We start from the raw sequence: 13178 nt of genomic DNA on the forward strand, positions 1-13178 counted from the left end.
CAGCAGAGTGAACCCAAAATTGGGGCAGCGGCTTTTATAGTGCATCATGACATCATTTCAGCAGCCAATCATAGCCATGCCCTTACTTACATGCCAAACATGCATAACATGATGTGCCCATACTTCTTAGGATTCCTCATTGGCTGAATTAAATCAAACTGGAATTCCGATACCGCGAATATCGGCCGACACCCAATATTTGCAGTATCGGAATGCTCAACACTGGTGGCAACATGAAGGTCAGTGGGTGCTCTCGTCCGCTGGCTCAGATGTCTTTAAAAAGACTGCATGGACCAGGGCTCATCCCACTTAATGTACAAACTTCTTTCTCATGGGCAGAATACTACTCAGATAACACAGGGTGAGGGTAAAACAGTGTGGCAATAGTTTATTGGACCACCAACAGACAGTAACATATAGAACTGTCCCAGTAAATATTCAAGATGATGCAAAGTACAGTCTCACTCTTCAATGGCACACTGGAATTCGAGCTGCTGCGACTTTTGGGTCTTTCAGAGCCAGCTATACCCATCAGTGGCAACCCGCATTTGGCGGGAACCAAGCTTAAAAAGCTGACAGTCTTTTGAGGTATGTGGCCAGGTGACCCGATTGTCCCAACCTGGAATATCCTTTAAGAGAATTGAATATGGAGGGCACCACTAAGCAATATTAGAGTTAGGGGTTCTGCAATAGCATGCTAATACGCAATGGATAGAGAAGAAGAGAAAAGCTGCATGCTCACAGAATTAAGCGATGACTAGTGATGAGCGAGTACTAAAATGCTTGGTTGCTTGGGTCAAGCAGATTGGGATACTTGGGTACTCGACCCGAGCAATGAGCTCAATGTAAGTCTATGAGAAACACAAGTATTTTTACTGCTATCCCCCTTGGGGGTCCTTTTATGGTCTAAAAATGTCTGAAAATGATGAAAACACTGCTCAAATGACACAGGGACATCATGGGGATCACCCCTGGAAGCATTTTTGACTTCTAGGTCACAGCTGTGAGCAATGTTGTCAGAGTTTCACACCTTTTTACAGGTGCACCAAAAAACATACAAAAACAAAACCAAAATGGATTTTGCTGAGAAATATGCAAAGGTACATCCTTACAAGGGTAATGACTAGGGTTGAGCGAAACGGGTCGGTCATTTTCATAAGTCGCCGACTTTTGGCAAAGTCGGGTTTCATGAAACCCGACCCCTGTTTGGGGTCAGCCATGCGGTACGTGACTTTCGCGCCAAAGTCGCGTTTCAATGACGCAAATAGCGCCATTTCTCAGCCAATGAAGGTGGATGCAGTGATGACTTAGGTCTCAGTCCCCACCATCTTAGAGAAGGGCATTGCAGTGACTGGCTTGCTGTCTGCGGCATCACAAAGAGGCGTTCCCGCCGACCGCCATGTTACTGCTGCTGATCTGAGCTTAGGGAGAGGTTGCTGCCGCTTCGTCAGAAGCAGGGATAGCGTTAGGCAGGGTACATTAACCCCCAAACCACTTGTGCTGTAGCGATTTCCACTGTCCAACACCACCTTTTGTTTGCAGGGACAGTGGAGGCTACATTTTTTTTTCCTCAGCGCTGTAGCTCATTGGGCTGCCCTAGAAGGCTCCCTGATAGCTGCATTGCTGTGTGTACGCCGCTGTGCAAACCAACTGCTTTTTTCAAAGCACAAATCCTGTTGCTCCTTCCTTTCTGCACAGCTTCCTTGTTTGTTTGTCCACACTGTTGACTTTTTTGTGCAGCAGTCCACTCCTTGTTATTGCTGCCTGCCATACATTGCTGAGATTACTGCAGGGAGATAGTAATTGTAGGACAGTCCCTGTTTATTTGTTTGTTTCGTTATATCTCTTCAAGCCACTTTCTGCCACAGAAAATATACTCTAATACAGTGGCTGTTAGGAGTCGAGTTTCCTCTGCTGCACAGGGGGAATCTCGATCCGTCTCCGCTGCGGTCTCCCATTCTCCTCCAGCCGCAGTGGAGCCTGCTCAGCAGGGACGTCGATCCCAGCGTCTCGCTCAGTCTGACTCTGTGAGAAGAGTTACTGCTGCTTCTCCAGCTTCTGCCTTTAAAGCCAATACTGGTCAGCAGCGAGTGGACTTCTCTGGGACTAAGTCCTTGTCTGCGCACACTGAGCATGCCCAGGGCAAGATCTCCCGTTGGAGATCGAGGGTCATGTGCTCAGACTCTGCAGCGCATTCTATTGGTCCTCTTGGCAGGTCTTGGAAGGGCAAAGTTTCTGTGGCCGCTTCCTGTCCTGCAGCTATATAAACTGCGCATGACCGCACGGCCATGTGCTAGTGTACAACTTTATACGTGTGTTTGTTGTGAGTGCAAGTCGTTCTTTAAATACCCCTACCCTACTGTATGATTGTTCGCGTATGGTGTATGGCTGCTATCTAGCGCCCGACTTAACACTCAACGTGTCACACACGTGTCAGCGTCCTCTGCTGTGACCGCCAGTGCGGCGCCACGCACCTGTGTGCGCTTCCTGACCCACGTCTGGGTACTTAGTGGTGCCTGCCAGCACGGCACAGTTCGCACTTCGGTGCCTCTATTGCATATACTTTTCACACCCAGTTGTGGTGTAGTGCCAGCAAGGGTCTAATCGGACTACTATCCCTGTTGGGGTCTAGTTCGCTGACCACTTGCTCGCGCCCTATGTGCGGTACCGCGATCCTGTGACGCAACAGGATCGCTTTCTTCACGCTGGGTGAGGTTTAACCCATGCGTGTATACTTATGAGTACCGCCAAATCGTCTGTCATGTCCTAGCAGCAGGTTTCAACTGCACGGTGGACCCCGGACTGCGAACGCATCCATTACATCTCTCTTGGTGCGTTCCGCCAGTCCTAACAGTGGCCCAGATTTATTCACTAGTCTCCCTGAAGAAGAAAAGAGTGCAGATTAAGATTGGCATTTCTGCTTCAGAGCCACTCCTGTGTGTGCCACCTGTCTCAAATTGTGTGCCACATTAAACCTAGTGTGTAATACTGGGTCAGATTTCTTTTAAATTCTCCCTTAAAAAAAAAATAGTGGGAGATTAAGATTGGCATTTCTGCTTCAGTGCCACTCCTGTGTGTGCCACCTGTCTCAAATTTTGTGCCACAGAACATATACTGTATGAGAGTGGGCCACATTTCTTCAATATTCTCCCAGAAAAAATAAAAAGGGGGAGATTTGAATTGTTAGTGTCTGCATCAGCGTCATTCCTGTTAGTGGCATATCTGTCTGCCACTGAAGCTGTGTACTGTTATACATTGGGCCTGATTTTCCCTGCAGTCTGCCCCTCCTATAAAGGAATATATATTAATCCAACAGAAGTTTGAGTTCACCTTGTAACTGGTTTTACAGTAACAAATACCGTTAGTTTGGTTATGTTTTTCAAACAATGAGGAAGTCTGGTGGAAGAGGTCGTGGCCGTGGGCGGTCATTGCCAGCTGGTAATGATGGTAGTGGTGGTGGAGCATCAGGTGGTCGTGGGAAAAGCAATATAGCACCTAAGTCTCGAGTTGTTGAGCCAGGTTCATCATCTGGCTACATAAGGCCTCGAACGCTCTCTTTTCTGGGAGTAGGAAAACCGCTTTTAAAGCCGGAGCAGCAAGAACAAGTTTTGGCTTTCCTTGCTGACTCAGCCTCTAGCTCTTTCGCCTCCTCTTCTGAAACTGCTAAATGTAAAAGCAGTGCGTTGTTAGTGGATGTTCACGGTCAGGGACAAGTCGCTTCCTTGTCTTCTTCACCAAGAACAATAGAGAAGGATGCGTCAGGCGACACAACGGGTTACTCCATGGAGCTCTTTACACATACCGTTCCTGGGTTAGAAAGTGAAACAGTTAACAGGCCATGCCCATTACAAGATGAATCAGACATGGAGTGCACAGATGCACAGCCACAGCCAGATTACTATGCTGTTCCTTTGACTCAGACCAGAACATTGCCCTCGCAGGGTACTGATCCAGATTCAGACCCTGATGAGACTATGGTGCCCCGTCACGAACGCTATACCACCGGCTTACACGGTGACACAGACGAAGCTGCACACGAGATAGAAGAGGAGGTCATAGATGACCCAGTTGTTGACCCCGATTGGCAGCCATTGGGGAACAGGGTGCAGGCGGCAGTAGCTCTGAAGCGGAGGAGGAGGAGCCGCAGAAGACATCAACATCGCAACAGGTTCCATCTGCCAGGCCCGTATCTGGCCAAAAACGCGTGGCAAAACCAGTTGTAGGACAGCGTGGATATCCGGTTAAAGAAGCTCAGTCTGCAATGCCTGAAAAGGTATCTGATAGTAGAAAGAGTGCAGTCTGGCATTTTTTTAAACAACATCCAAATGATCAGCGCAAAGTCATCTGTCAAAAATGTTCAACTACCTTAAGCAGAGGTCAGAATCTAAATACAAGTTGCATGCGTAGACATTTAACCACCATGCATTTGCAAGCCTGGACTCACTACCAAACGTCCCTTAAGGTTGTAGCACCCTCGGCCAAGGAAGCTAGTCAGCAACGCTACATCCCTTCCCTCACTGTAAGCCCACCATTTCCCGCACCACCTGCAGCAAATGTGCCGATTTCGTCGCCAGGCCAAAGCAGTCAGGGAATCACCAGTTTCGTAGTAGGAAACACTGCATGTAGGGCACAAGCAAGAATACCATCTCCAACCCTCTCTCAGTCTGCCATGTCCACCGACACCCCCGCTAGTTCCATGATCTGCAGCTCTCCAGTCCAGCTCACCCTGCATGAGACTCTCAATAGGAAAAGGAAGTACTCATCCTCGCATCCGCGTACACAGGGTTTGAACGCCCACATTGCTAGACTAATCTCATTAGAGATGATGCCCTACCGGTTAGTTGAAAGCGAAGCTTTCAAAGCCCTGAGGGACTATGCAGAACCACGCTACGAGCTACCCAGTCGACACTTCTTTTCGAGAAAAGCCATCCCAGCCCTCCACCAGCATGTAAAAGACCGCATCGTCCATGCACTCAGGCAATCTGTGAGTACAAAGGTGCACCTGACAACAGATGCATGGACCAGTAGGCATGGCCAGGGACGTTACGTGTCCATCACGGCTCACTGGGTTAATGTGGTGGATGGAGGGTCCACAGGGGACAGCAATATTGGGACAGTTCTGCCTAGCCCACGGTCTAGGAAACAGTTGGCTGTAGGTGTTTGCCCCCCGTCCTCCTCCTCCTCGTCCTCCTGCAGAAGCAAGAGTTCGTCCACAGACCGCAGTCGCCCAACCACTCCATCCGCAGCTGCCACTGTTGCACACCAGTTGTCCCATTATGGGGCAGCTACTGGCAAGCGTCAGCAGGCTGTATTGGTAATGAAGTGTTTGGGTGACAACAGACACACCGCGGAAGTTCTGTCCGAGTTCTTGCAGAAAGAAACTCAGTCATGGCTGGGCACTGTACATCTTGAGGCAGGCAAGGTAGTGAGTGATAACGGAAGGAATTTTATGGCTGCCATAGCCCTTTCACAACTGAAACACATTCCTTGCCTGGCTCACACCTTAAACCTGGTGGTGCAGTGCTTCCTGAAAAGTTATCCTCCAGGTGCGCAGACTTTGCTCACATATCCGCCGTTCGCCTGTGCACTCCAGCCGTATGCAGAACCATCAGCGGTCTTTGAACCTTCCCCAGCATCGCCTAATCATCGACGTTGCAACAAGGTGGAACTCCACACTGCACATGCTTCAGAGACTGTGCAAACAGAGGCGTGCTGTTTTGTATTTGTGGGAGGATACACATACGCGGGCAGGCAGTTGGATGGCAGACATGGAGTTGTCAGGTGTGCAGTGGTCGAAGGTACAAGACCTGTGTCGAGTCCTTCAGTGTTTTGAGGAATGCACATGGCTGGTTAGTGCAGACAACGCCATAATAAGCATGAGCATCCCCCTAATGCGTCTGCTGATGCAAAGTTTGATGCACATAAAGGAGCAGGCGTCTGCAGCCGAGGAAGAGGAAAGCCTTGATGACAGTCAGCCATTGTCTGGTCAGGGCAGTCTACAGGACGAGGTAGCGGGCGAAGAGGAGGAGGATGAGGGGGATGATGGGGATGAGTATTTTTTGTATGAGGAAGCTTCTCCGGGGCCAATAGCAACTGGTGGCATTGCAAGGCCGGGTTCAGGGTTTTTTAGGGAGACAAGTGACGTAGATTTGCCTGAAACTGCCCCTCAACCCAGCACAACCGCAGATTTGACAACTGTAACTTTGGCCCACATGGCGGATTATGCCTTACGTATCCTCAAAAGGGACCCACGCATTATTAAAATGATGACCGATGACGATTACTGGTTTGCATGCCTCCTTGATCCTCGCTATAAAGGCAAATTGCATAATATCATGCCACATGAGAACCTTGAACAAATATTAGCAACCAAACAAGCAAGTCTTGTAGACCGTTTGATTCAGGCATTCCCAGCACCCAGCGCCGGTGATGGTTCTCACACGAGCTGCAGGGGGCAACAGAGCAGAGGTGTTAGAGTTGCACAAATCAGAAGTGGCGTTGGACAGAGGGGTTTTCTGACCAGATTGTGGAGTGAATTCGCCATGACCGCAGACAGGACAGGTACTGCAGCATCAATTCAAAGTGACAGGAGACATTTGTCCAGTATGGTTACTAACTATTTTTCATCCCTTATCGATGTTCTCCCTCAACCGTCATTACCATTTGATTACTAGGCTTCCAAAATAGACACCTGGCCTGAATTGGCAGAATATGCATTGCAGGAGCTTGCTTGCCCAGCAGCTAGTGTGCTATCAGAAAGAGTATTCAGTGCTGCTTGTTCATTATTGACCAAAAAAAGGACTCGTCTGGCTACCCAAAATGTTGATAATCTAACCTTCATTAAAATGAACCACTCATGGATTTCGAATTATTTTGCCCCACCTTTCCCGGCTGACACCTAGCTTTCCTATAAAAAGGTCTTGTTTGTGGACTCGTCTTACTGACTGTTCCAATCTCTTAATTTGCAGCAGCTGTTTGTCCAGTATACAACATGTTTACACTTCCCTAAATGGGCTAACTCCCCCCATGGGGCCGTGGTCACGCCACTTGGCGCAAGCACCCGTGAGAGTGCCGTTTGTCTGAAGAGGTGGGTGTGCCCGCTTTTGGTCAACGGCACTGCAACTGGGTACCTCATAGTACAATAAAGTGTCTCTGGTGGTGGTGGCGCGCATCCAATGTCAGACACACCATTGTAACATGAGGGGCCCTGGGCCTGAACCGCCGGCCACAAGAGAGTTCCCCCCCCAGATCAAACAGTGCTCTACCACTTGCAAAATTATCTCTCACAGCTCCACCAATGTTTAGTCTATGTGCTGACATCCTGGCACTGACAATACCAATTTGTTGACATGTATGATGCTAGTTAAAACAGTCAGGGTCAGTGTCCTATATTGACACCAGTAAATACTTAGCGCCAAATTACCATGTTTGAAACTCAGCAGAGGAGCCCACCCCTGTACCTAAGTATGCCACCCTTTTGTTTTTTGGTTTTATTGTTTTGCGAGACATTAACATTTATTTATTTTTTGGGAGTACTAACTGTGTCAGACACTCCTTCCAATCGTCCTCCGCTGACCACACCAATGCTGCCTGTGTACCTCTGCAAGATAATTCAAACTGCCTTGAGCCTATTTTTTGTTATTTTAGGCCTAATAAGTCTGTCTGTGGTCCCTCCTTCCAATTGTCCTCCGCTGAACACACCAATGCTGCCTGTGTACCCCTGCAAGATAATTGAAACTGCCTTGAGCCTATTTTTTTTTATTTTAAGCCTACTAAGTCTGTCTGCGGTCCCTCCTTCCATTTGTCCTCCGCTGAGCACACCAATGCCGACCGTGTACCCATGTAACTTTTTGTCATCCTGCAGTGAGCCTACTTTGTGGTGTAAGGCCTACTAGCAATGTCTGTCTGCGCCACTTAATAAAGCTGTCCTCCTCTAAAAAAAAAATGGCGAATTTTCAGCTTGTAAGAATTATAGAAACTGCATTGGGGCCACAAGTTTAGTTGTGGTCTACATACTGAGTCTTCTGCTCCAAGGTGTTCTCTCTGTTGCCTCTCCTTCGCTTCTATCTTGAAGCTATTGTTAAGTAGTTGTTGAAACAACACTGCATTAGGCCTACAAGTTGGGTCTGGGTTGTAGAGACGGTGTCTGCCACTCCAAGGTGTTCTCCAGGTTGCCTCTCCATAGCTTCAATCTTCATGTTCTTGTTAAGTAGTTGTTGAAACAACACTGCATTAGGCCTACAAGTTGGGTCTGGGTTGTAGAGACGGTGTCTCCCGCTCCAAGGTGTTCTCCAGGTTGCCTCTCCATAGCTTCAATCTTCATGCTCTTGTTAAGTAGTTGTTGAAACAACATTGCATTAGGCCTACAAGTTGGGTCTGGGTTGTAGAGACGGTGTCTCCCGCTCCAAGGTGTTCTCCAAGTTGCCTCTCCATAGCTTCAATCTTCATGCTCTTGTTAAGTAGTTGTTGAAACAACACTGCATTAGGCCTACAAGTTGGGTCTGGGTTGTAGAGACGGTGTCTGCCGCTCCAAGGTGTTCTTCAGGTTGCCTCTCCATGGTGTTCTCCAGGTTGCCTCTCCATAGCTTCTATCTTCTAGCTCTCGTAAATAGTTGTTGAAACAACACTGCATTAGGCCTACAAGTTGGGTCTTGCTTGAAGAGACGATGTCTCCCGCTCCAAGGTGTTCTCCAGGTTGCCACATAATAGAAGCTGCATAGAGCCTATTTTGTTATTTTAGGCCTACTAAGTCTTTCTGCGGTCCCTCCTGTTATGAAAGGTAATTCAGTACCCCAATGGACATAGAGGTCAGCGCACATACAGTGACCTGGCAATAACCCAAAAAACAAGAACGAGCTCTGAGACGTGGGAACTCTGCTGACCGCAATCCCCAATCCTCTCCAACACACTAAAGGCAGCCGTGGACCGCGCCCAACGCTCCCCATGCAACTTGGCACGGCCCGAGAAACCAGCCAGCCTGAAGATAGAAAACAAGCCTACCTTGCCTCAGAGAAATACCCCAAAGGAAAAGGCAGCCCCCACACACAATGACTGTGAGTTAAGATGAAAAGACAAACGTAGAGATGAAATAGATTCAGCAAAGTGAGGCCCAACTTTCTGAACAGAGCGAGGACAGGAAAGGTAACTTTGCGGTCAACATAAAACCCCACAAAAACCACGCAAAGGGGGCAAAAAGACCCTCCGCACCGAACCAACGGCACGGAGGTACACCCTCTGCGTCCCAGAGCTTACCAGCAAGCAGAAAAAAACAAATTGACAAGCTGGACAGAAAAAAACAGCAATAAAATAGCAAAGAGGAACTTAGCTATGCAGAGCAGCAGGCCACAGGAACGATCCAGGAGGAAACAGGTCCAATACTAGAACATTGACTGGAGGCCAGGATCAAAGCACTAGGTGGAGTTAAATAGAGCAGCACCTAACAACTTCATCACATCACCTGAGGAAGGAAACACAGAAGCCGCAATACCACTTTCCTCCACCAACGGAAGCTCACAGAGAGAACCAGCCGAAGTACCACTTGTGACCACAGGAGGGAGCTCTGCCACAGAATTCACAACACCCTCCTTCCAATTGTCCTCCACTGAGCACACCAATGAAGACCGTGTACCCATGTAACCTTTTATAAACCTGCGTCGAGCCAACTTTGTGGTGTAAGGCCTACTTGCAGTGTCTGGCTGTGCCACTCAATACAGCTGTCCTCTTTAACAAAATGACCTGCAATTATCAGGTTTTCAGCCAATCGGAATTTTAAAACTGCAGTGGGGCTACTAGTTTGGTTGGGGCCTACTAACAGTGTCTGCCGCTCCAAGGTGTTCTCCTGGTTGCCTTTCCTGAACTTCTATCTTCAGGCTCTTGTTAAGTAGTTGTTAATGTTAGACTGCATTTGGCCTACTAGTTGGGTTGGGGCCTACTATCGGTGTCTGCCGCTCCTTGATGTTCTCCTCCACTGAACAAACCAGTGCCGCCTGTTTACTTCTGCTACCAATTTTGAACTTCATTTAGACTACTTACTGATTTGGGCCTACTCTCTGTGTCAGCCTCTCATTCCAGTTGTCCTCCACTGCAATGCCCCCTGGTTAGTCCTGTTACCAATTTTGAACTGCATTTAGCCCACTTTATTCTTTGGGCCTATATCTGTGTTTCCTCGTCATCCTGCCCATTGCCCAGCCAGTGATAGATGAGTCTGCTGGTACATTGACCCATAACGCAACATTCCTCGTGCACGCTACACAGCAAGATTGTGACCCTGCTGAAAGTCAGGTTCCTCTTCCCACATACCATACCACCTTACACGGGGACAAAGAGGAAGGTGCAGATGAAAGTGCAGGTTCCTTCATCAGGTAGGGGGAGGAATACTCGTTGGCGACGTCACTGGCACAGGGCCCCTCATAGTATGCAAAAGTGTCGCTGCCGGTGGGAGGCGCCCCCGCCGTGCAAACACACCGCCGTACTTTGAGGGGCCCTGTGCCAGTGCCAATGCCAACGAGTGGGCCCCCCCTGCTTGCTCAGGATCACAGCACTTGCAAAGTTGAAATACTTACCTCGCCCTGCTCCACTGCCGTGATGTGGTCCAGATTTCCTGGGCCCACTAAATACTTGAACCAGCCCTACCCCCCACAACTTTAGCCAAATGATCCCCAATTTCCAATGCCTTACCTAAGGTAAATTAAGATTGACAAGCTTCAGTAACAAGAATGTATGTTTTTGCCATTAAAATGAGCACTGTACATGTTTTCCTGGCCTCCACTCACTGCTGACTATGCTCCCCCATTGACTTGCATTGGGTTTCGTGTTTCGGTCGATCCCCGACTTTTCGCGATAATCGGCCAATTCCACTCAACTCGACTTTTGAGATAGTCGGGTTTCGCGAAACCCGACTCGACCCTAAAAAACTAAAAGTCGCTCAACCCTAGTAATGACTTGTATAGAAGTCAAAATAATTAACCCCAGACCGAAATGTTCCTCCACCACTTGGGCTATGTTCACACGCATTGTTTTTTTATGTATTTTCAAGTTTAACATTGCTTTCAACTAATACAAATGCATTCACTGGGAAATGTCATTGTAACATTTAACAACCCTAGCTGGCCATGTGGTGTGTGACACATAAGGAGACACATCTTGTTTATTTTCTGAAGGAGGAACTCTTAAAGTCACAAAGCCTATTTTTAGAGGGGCATCAGGCGGCATTAATCTTCTTAGAGGGCCATTATTAAACAGTGGGTCTCCTATGCTGTTACTGCCTATGCAGTGAGTGGCTGGGCTGCCAAGAATTAAAACACACCCCAATGCCCCTTTCACGAGAGGTACAGGTGGGCTTCCTGAAAAAATGTTGCATTGAATGCAAGGCCTGCCCTGCTACCAAGTCATATGCACCCCAATAAGCCTTTGAACCCCTATACTGGATGGCCACAGGAAAACCCACTTCACACTCTTCAGTTGGTCCTGCCATACTGTTTCCTTATGCATTGAATGCAAGGGCCGCCTTGACCTAAATTTGCAGGCACTCCAGTCCCCCCTTGGAAGAAACTGGGGGGGGGCCGCTGCAGATAGTGCTAGGCAGTGACTGCTGCAGACAGAGCTAGATGGTGACTGCTCGAGATACTGCTGGGCGGTGATGGTGGCAGTGAACAGTGACCACTGCAGACAGTGTTGGGCAGTGATCGCTGCAGACAGTGCTAGTACTGAAATCCTGCACACCAATCCTGCTCTGCACTGTGTGAATGTGGTTGATGCAAAGTCCATCTTCCTGTGTGAATGTGGTCGATGTGGAGTCCATCTCCTATAAGAAAGTGCAGAACGCCGGTTACACCCGTCAGACTGTACATACCGCTTATATTGGAGATCTCGCCTTCTGAACACGGGATGCAGTCATAGCAGCAGGTGTGAATTGTCGGTTTCGCCTTTTTCCAGCTTCCAGGTGAGCAGGGATCTGAGCAGCGGGATACTGGGACCTGAGAAACAGAGGAGAACATTACCGGAGGGGCAAAGACTGAATGCTGATAAATGAGACAATGAAGGTGCCGCAGGGTGGACGGGCCGCATGACAATCTAGAGGGTGGGAGTGAAGGGGTTAACTGGGCTTTTTGGTGGTGTATGGTTATTTAAGGGATAGGGGAGGGTTCCTGCCTTCTCTTGCATCCTGGATCCAACTGTCCACCCACTATCCGTTTTTTTTATTTGTGAGCAGAAGAGGGCAGTTGTTGACTACCAGCATCAACAAGGCCATCGATATTCCGTTCAAACTCCACACATAAGACCTCAGGAGTGGACATGGATGTCAGACATATGTACCATCCTCCAAAACTTTGATGACGGCACCAAGATGGTGAGCGGCAATGATGCCATAATTAGCATCACAATCCCACTTCTCTGCATTCTGAAAACCTCTCTGCTCACAATGAAAGAGGATGCATTGCAGGCAGAGCAAGAGGACATGGAGCAAGGAACCATACAGGGTGATAACACTCAGCCCAGCTTCATGTTGTCCCAACGTGAATTGATGGACAATGAGGAGGAGGAGGAGGAGGAACGGGAGCTACTTTCATGCGCTATAGACGGTACTACAAGCACAGCTGTTCAGCGGGGATGGCCTGAGGACAGGGAGGAGGAGACGGACAGTATGATCAGTCATCCTGTTGGTGACGACACAGAAGTCTTGCCTGTAAGCAATCTGGCACGCATGGTTGACTAAATGTTGCCCTACGTTTTCTGTGGCCCTCGCATTATTAAAATTTTCAGTGACACTCATTACTGGTTGGTCACACTTCTAGACCCATGCTACAAGGAGAACTTTCGATATCTTCTTCCAGAGGCAGATAGGTGTACTAAAATGTTGCAGTGCCAGAGGGCCCTTGTAGGGGAATTACTTAAAATACACTGGCAGCAGATGTTTGAGTTTGTTGTACAACCAAGGAGTCCAAGCAAAAGAAATAGAAGTACAATCTAGCTCAGGCTTGGGAGCAATAGCAAAGTTCTAGGACAGTTTTTTCAGACCCTCCCATCGTGCCAGCACAGATGCAAGGGGTGCTGTCACAAGAAGTGCAATGTTTGGGAAGATGCTGTGGGAGTACATTGCAGATTGTACATACGTCCTCCGGGATTGCTCTGTGCCTTTTAATTATTGGCCATCCAAGTTGGACACGTGGCATGAACTG

At 48.5% G+C, this 13178-nt stretch overlaps 1 protein-coding gene across 1 annotated transcript in view; it reads right to left on the reverse strand.

Moving 5' to 3' along the window:
- The window catches only part of LOC138657236 (vomeronasal type-2 receptor 26-like), a 49165-nt gene extending 36915 nt beyond the window's left edge, over nucleotides 1–12250 (reverse strand). Inside the window, exons 1-2 of the mRNA XM_069744894.1 lie at nucleotides 12233–12250; nucleotides 11852–11975 (exon numbers count right to left, since the gene is read on the reverse strand). Of these exons, the coding sequence (XP_069600995.1) occupies nucleotides 11852–11975; nucleotides 12233–12250 (142 nt within the window). The remainder of the gene's footprint in view (nucleotides 1–11851; nucleotides 11976–12232) is intronic.
- Between the last annotated feature and the right edge of the window lie 928 nt (nucleotides 12251–13178).

This window comes from Ranitomeya imitator, chromosome 1 (assembly GCF_032444005.1).
Source record: "Ranitomeya imitator isolate aRanImi1 chromosome 1, aRanImi1.pri, whole genome shotgun sequence".
Classification (NCBI taxonomy): Eukaryota; Metazoa; Chordata; class Amphibia; order Anura; family Dendrobatidae; genus Ranitomeya; species Ranitomeya imitator.